Raw genomic sequence first — 6877 nt, 5'->3', positions numbered from 1 at the left:
AAGAGTGGTCATGAAAGGTGACACCTTCATGTGTCACCTGCTCACAGACTTGACGAAACTCTTACTACCTTTAATAGTGGCTTTATGCCCACTAGTCTGGCCTCAGAGCTCAGGATGTAGGCTCAACACCATTTAATATGAAGTCTAATTGTGACCCATGATGGATATATTCTGCTGTTGGCGTAAATAGGCTCGATGTGGAAGGAGAAAGAGCCTCTTCCTCCTTCTCCTTTCTCTTAGTTGTCCAGTAGTAGAGCCTTGTTTCCTGACATGAGCTTAATAGGGCATGGTTTGTTATAGCAGTTAAACTGTTCTAAAAAAACCCTACAAAGTCCTGGTGGTTTAAAACAATAGAAATTTATTTTGCCTGTGCCAGAATCTAATGTGTAGGGTAGGCTGGAGAGTGGGCCACTATTCTTCAAAGTCATTGAAAACCCAGGTTCCTTCCATGTTGTGATGCCATGACATTCCAAGTGGCGCCAAGTTTGCTAGAGATAAGGAAGGGGTTCCGGTGAGAACCCATATGGGTGAGGCTTGGAACGGTACACTTCACACTCACCCACAGTCCGTTGGCCAGAATTCGGTCAGATGGTCTCAAACTCACTTCAAAAGTGGTGGGAAAGGAAACTTGCCATGGGTTTCTCAAATTATTATTGATTTTCTGAACATGCAGCTAATATATCAGCTTCTGTCACTTTACAAGTATGTTTTTAGTTCAGGGTTTTTGTTTTTACAAAGGATTATTGAAGTAATTCAATAGCACATGACAACTGGTTTTGTTAGCCGATCCTTGGTCATCCTCTCAAACTCTGAGAGAAAGATAACCATGCTAGTCTAGGAGAGTTGTGTCCGTAGACCATTAAAGCTGTCTTTGTTGGATCCCAGAATTTGTGCCAACATGAATGGCTCTTTCCTGTCTTATTCAGATAATGTTCACGACTGAAAGTAATTTAAATACATAGCTAACTAAAAGACCACTTCTTCCTTTGTTCTTAGTTGTCCTAGGAAATAAAGGTGTTTTCCCTAGACCATCCTTTTGGAGTCTCAGGTAATGCTAAGGAAGCCCAACAGGAACCTTGAAAAGATTCTTGTGTCTGATTTGTCAGGGAAGTCGGCCTGGACATATGATTTAGTCTCTTATGGGGGATGCGTACTCACTAACCTAATACCTGACCTTCTCTGTTTTAAAAAATGAAAACCCTTTTAACTAATTTTGTTAGTTGCCTAGAATTTTCCTTGAATCATATTTTTTTTTGTCCTGTTTCCCAAAATGTGGTAAACACAGCAGGTAACTTTTCTTAATTTAAGTGTGTAATTTCCCCCCCTGAATGTTATTCTACAATTAGGAGGAAACAGCAGTGCGCTATCGACTCCCTGCAGTCTAGCCTGGATTCTGAAGCTAGGAGCAGAATTGAGGCTACCCGGCTGAAGAAGAAGATGGAAGGGGACCTCAATGAGATGGAGCTCCAGCTTAGTTATGCCAATCGGCAGGTCTCAGAGTCAACCAAGTCCCTGGGCCAGCTTCAGAATCAAATCAAGGTATTTTCGAACTCTCCTATGGGGTGGAAGGAAGTGGGAAAAACTTCTGCTTATGAAAGAAAACAAAACAAAAGTTTGGCAATAACGATGAGGATGACACAGTTAATCCTCCATGAAAGCAGAAACCTGTTTACATTCAAATAGGTGAAATTGCAGAGTAAGTATGGCAGGTGCACCTCCCATATTGAACTCAGAGAGCTCTGCTCCAGGCCCAAGTTTTCTCTTGTAGGACCTTCAAGTACAGCTAGATGACAGCACACGCCTGAACAGGGATCTGCAGGAGCAGGTGGCTGCGGCTGAGCGGTACAGCGCTCTTCTTCAGTCTGAACTAGAGGAACTGAGGTCCTTGCAAGAGCAGACAGAGCGTGGGCGCAAGCTGGCAGAAGAGGAGCTCCTGGAAGCCACAGAGAGAATCAATCTATTTCATACCCAGGTGGGGCCCATATTGTCTCCCCATTGGCTGGGTTGTGTAGTTGGAGACAGTTCCCACACTGGGGTTAGCCTTAGAACGTGCATGATCGCATTGTCAAGCCTTGGGTGTGGAAGTGAAACACAGGAGCTCCTCTGTGGCAGAGCAGTGACCACATGCTTCATTCACTCCCAAACGTGTGATATCCCTAGGGCTGCCTCAACAGGACTCCACGAACTGGGTGGTTTCAAGCAACAGAAGTTTACTCTCTCACAGTTCTGGAGGCCGGAAGTCTGAAATCATGTTGGCAGGACCACACATCGTCTGAAACCTGGAAGAGAATTCTGTCTTGCCTCTTCCTAGCACCTGATGGTTTGCTGGCAGTTGTTGGCATTCCCCAGCTGCTTGAGGCCTCACTCCAATTCTCTTCCTTCACATGGCATTCTGTGTGTCTTCATGTAATCTTCCCTCTAATCATCTTTGTCCAAATTTCCACTCTGGTTTTTGTTTGTTTGTTTGTTTGTTAGTTTTTTGCCATAGGACATGTGTACTTACTAGAGAGAGACACAGAGGAAAGAGAGAGGGAAAGTGAGAAATCACCTGCAGGGGGGTTGACCACATCATAATTCCCTCACCCCCTTTCTCCTCTTGGGACTTAGAGCATGCACGCACATGTGCATGGCATGTTTTTCAAGCTACTGGGTCAGGAACTCGAACTGTGCAGTCAGCCATGTGAGATCTAGCTGCCTTACTCTCCAGGGTACCTTGCTGGCACCAAGTCTACTTTTATAAGGAAACAGTCATATTGGACTAGGGCTCATCATAACAACCCTGATTTTAACTTGATAACCTTCTTCAAAGCCGTATTTCCAGAGAAGGTCACATTCTGAGAAACTGGGAGTTAGGGCTTCAATATATATTTTTGGAAGACATGGAACTAAATCATAGCTCAAGCCTTTTACAAGAAGAATGGAAAATCAAGACACCCCAGCTAGGATTTTGGAGAGAGGGGTGAGCATTACCTGGTGTTCTAGAAATACTTGCTTATTTCTCTTCCTCTCTCAGCTATGTGCTCCCTCAGCATCCTAGTATGAAAAATAATGCTCCTGCCTTGCAGCCAGGAGCTCTCTAACAATTCTTAGTGCCTGCTGACAAACAACACGAATTGTCAGAACTCTCAGCTCTCATGGAAGGCTATCCACATGACACAAAGCAAGAGTTCTTAGGCCTTGCACCAGTCTCCTAGAAACCATAGTGGCTAGGCAAGAGGGGAGTTGGGATTTTAAGGGAAAGTCAACCACCAGAGCATAGGCATGTAGAAGAGATGAGCAGAAATGATGCTAAGGGATAGGGAGGGACAGGTCACCAGGGATCTTGAGTCTGAGACTGATGGAGTTCGAATTGGGATCTACTGGAGAATTTTGAGTAGCTGAAGTGGAGGTATTAGATTTGTAATAATTTTACTTTGGTGTTTGTTGTGATTAAAGCAATTAGGAGCAGAGTCGCCATGCTCTGTGTTATTTTTGAACACCCATGGGGTCACTTTGGTTGCCACAGTGACTAAGAAGTGGCACTGGCATTTAGTGGGCAAGGTCTAGAGATACCAAAACTCCTTGGGAGGTGCAGAATGCTCCTACATCACAAAGCATTCCCTTCCCAGAATGCTAGTTGTGCCCACACTGAGAAATAGTGGGTGACAGAATGAATAGACCAGAAAGGCACCTGCTGAAAGGCATTGCAATTAGTTTGCACCTTCAGTATGACTTCTGAGTCCATCTGCATGGCACAATCCCACTGGGTACCACTTGGTATAAAACAAATAATCTTCAGGTTATGCATAATTCCCAGTAGGCTAACTCACTTTCTTTTTTTTTTCCTCCCTCAAGATAGCTCTTTTTCTTTTCTCAAAATAGCTTATCTAATCACAATGAGTTGAATTTTTATACAGTGAAATATTGATCTTAAAAAAATCATCCACTGTCTGCAATACTTAATAACTATTGGTAACAAATCATTTACCATGTATGTTATAACTGATAATGCACCACTGGATCACAGTCTGATGAAAAAACACTGTCCTGGAGAGAGATAGGACATATACTAGAGAAAAAGCAGGCACAGAAAAGAGAAGAGGATTGGGGACTTGGGGGAAGAAAAGTAGGCAGTGGAGAACCTGTTTTCTAGGGCAGAATTCTTAAGTAGATGACACAAAAATTCAATTTCTCCAATCTCCCCCTAGACCTATGAATCAGAAACTCTGCAGTGGGGCCCAGGGATCAAAACAGTTCTCTGGTTCTGCTACTCGTCCAGAGACTACCCTTTGATCAGTGCTTGTCTAGGTGACATAATATTGCTCACAAGGACATCTCCCCTGTTTCAACTATGCTGAGAAACCTTGCAAAAATGACGAATCAAGACATAAAGGAGCCTTTGGGGCTGGACACTGGCATAGGAATAAAGCATGACATGCTGTGAGGCTGGTCCACGTCGAAAAGCTCCAGGGTCAGGGCCAAGGACCTTCCTCAGCACACCAGGCACATGGCCCATGACCTAGCACTAACCGAGGCTTGGGGCAGACTGTGGCATTAGGGCCCTGTTAGGGGTGCAAGTTCTCTCTCACAGAATAAGGAAACCTCAAAAAGAAAATATGTTGGGTTGTCAGGGGAATCATAACACCTTTTTGCATAGAAAAAATAAAAATATATCATGATTTTCTTGGTGAAAATCTTGTCATGATTTTCTAGACACACGCGCGCACACACACACACACACACGATGAACCTTTTATGAAGCCTGCTGAGCACCTCCTGCTTTTGCAGACCTCTCGCCTAGAACTCACATATGAGGCTAATCATCTTTGGCTGATTATATGTGCCCTTTTAAATATCAGACTTGTGGCTAGGTAATCTAGATTGTCCTTCTGCAAAATAATCCCATAATCTGCTTCCTCCCAAAACAGAACCAATGAGAGAGTCATTTGACTTGCAAAGGTGTACCCATATCTTTCTAGCAGTGAAAAGGTTTCCCATACAGACACATCAGCAAGTATACTTGTACCTTCCTTTCTGGAGAAAGAATTGCTGTGGCGTTGTGTCCTGTGAGCATCCCCCATCCAGGTCATGCATATGGCAATGAAAAACCTGGAGGGCGGGGCACAAGGTTCTCCATAAGGACAGACAGTGCGGCCTGGATGAAGATGCTTCATGCCATAAAGAATGCTGGGTAGAACCTGTGAGGTCTAAAGGCCTTTCTATTTCCAAGGCCTAACCCTGCCATAGAGACAGTCACTAGCTAGAGGAAAATGTGGTCCTGTGAAAGGGATAAAGCGAAAGGAGAAATTAAAAAAATAAAAAACCCATGCTTTTTATATATATGCTCTGTGCTATGGCTTCATCCTCTCAGAAAAGCTGTGCTTCAAACACAGACCAGATAGCAGCAAAAGAAGCTGTGACCTCCGGTGTCACCATTCGAGAAGGAAAGAACTAGGGCAGCACCAGCCACAGAACACAGAATCCTCTGTGGTAATGGGGTTCCTAAGGGATAGGGGAGGAGGTCATTCTGAACTACTTTTCTCACCTCCTCCTCACTGCAAAGTAAGATAGAAAGGGAGGTAGGTAAAAAGGAAGAATTATTATTTTTTCTTCTAGGAGCAGCATGCTGGGAACTGTGATTTTTATTCTCCAGTCCCCTGCTCACCAGATGTCTGTAGGTGACTCTGACTTCTGCTCTGGGACACTTTTTTTTCTGCCACATCAAAGAGCAAAAGGCAGAAAACCATTTCTCAAGTTGAAAACCAAACACATGTTTGGGGCTTGTAGATTACCTGGGAACCATTTCTCCTTTCTGATTTAGGCTGCCACCGCTTTAGTCCTGAGTCCTGAACTTCTAAGAGATGAAACCCCTTCCGTTCAAGTATGTCTTTGATGCCAAAGCCTCCTAGAGTTGGGAGTATTGCTTAACCGAATACGGCTGACTGCAGTAACATCAGCATGTCCTGAACAGAGCAGTGTGCCTTAGTATTGCTGGTTTCAACTTGCCTAACGGGAATGTGACTTCTCCTTAGAACACAAGCCTCCTCAACCAGAAGAAGAAACTAGAGGCTGACATTGCCCAGATGCAGAAAGAAGCTGAAGACGCAGAGCAAGGGTATAAAAATGCAGAAGACAAGGCTAAGAAGGCAGCCACTGAGGTGGGTTTCTTGACTGCTCAGTTCTGCCTTCCAGAGTTTTCAGGAGCAGTGGCTAAAGGCCAGGGACAGCCTGCAGCCAGAAAGCATTCCACTGATTCCCCATACATTGGATTAGAGTAACTCATCCCTCTGCCTCCTGTTTTCCTCTTGAAAAACAGGCCAATCAGCTCCTCCCCTCCAGCCCACCCTGGCGATGAAAAGCAGTTAAATTGTTTTCAACAAAACCATATGAATGGAACCAGCAGTTAGCATAATGGCTATGTCGCTAGACTCCCATGTGGTCGACCACAGTTTGCTTCTGGACCCAGTGGCTCGAGACTCATGAGACTCATGCCGGGCACGTGTGCATGCCTGCCCAAGATCCCGAGAGGAGAATGGAGGAGAGGGGATTGCGGTGTGACCATCCCCCCTGGGGGGTGATTTCTCGCTTTCTGTCTCTATGTCTCTCTCTGTCTGGCAAGTGCACATGCCCTATAGTGAAAAAAAAAACATATGAAAACAAGTCCTCTCTCTCTCTCTCTCTCTCTCTCTATATATATATATATATATACACACATACACATATTAATCCATTTTCTCTCTCAATTAATCCACTTTCTACTTTTGATTTGATACATCTAGTGTCTAGAAAGAATTTCTATTATTTTATTTATTTATTTATTTATTTTGGAGAGGTTTTCGCTATAGGGCACGTGCGCTCGCCAGACAGACAGAGAGAGACAGAGAGACAGAAAGCGAGA

At 44.2% G+C, this 6877-nt stretch overlaps 1 protein-coding gene across 1 annotated transcript in view; it reads left to right on the top strand.

Annotated features, from left to right (window-relative positions):
* The window catches only part of MYH15 (myosin heavy chain 15), a 157760-nt gene that overhangs the window by 131754 nt on the left and 19129 nt on the right, over nucleotides 1-6877 (top strand). Inside the window, exons 34-36 of the mRNA XM_006170764.1 lie at nucleotides 1347-1539; nucleotides 1769-1972; nucleotides 6012-6137. Of these exons, the coding sequence (XP_006170826.1) occupies nucleotides 1347-1539; nucleotides 1769-1972; nucleotides 6012-6137 (523 nt within the window). The remainder of the gene's footprint in view (nucleotides 1-1346; nucleotides 1540-1768; nucleotides 1973-6011; nucleotides 6138-6877) is intronic.

The sequence above is a fragment of the Tupaia chinensis genome, unplaced genomic scaffold (genome assembly GCF_000334495.1).
Source record: "Tupaia chinensis unplaced genomic scaffold, TupChi_1.0 Scaffold148904_1, whole genome shotgun sequence".
NCBI lineage: Eukaryota > Metazoa > Chordata > Mammalia > Scandentia > Tupaiidae > Tupaia > Tupaia belangeri.
This window is presented reverse-complemented; position numbering and strand designations above follow the sequence as displayed.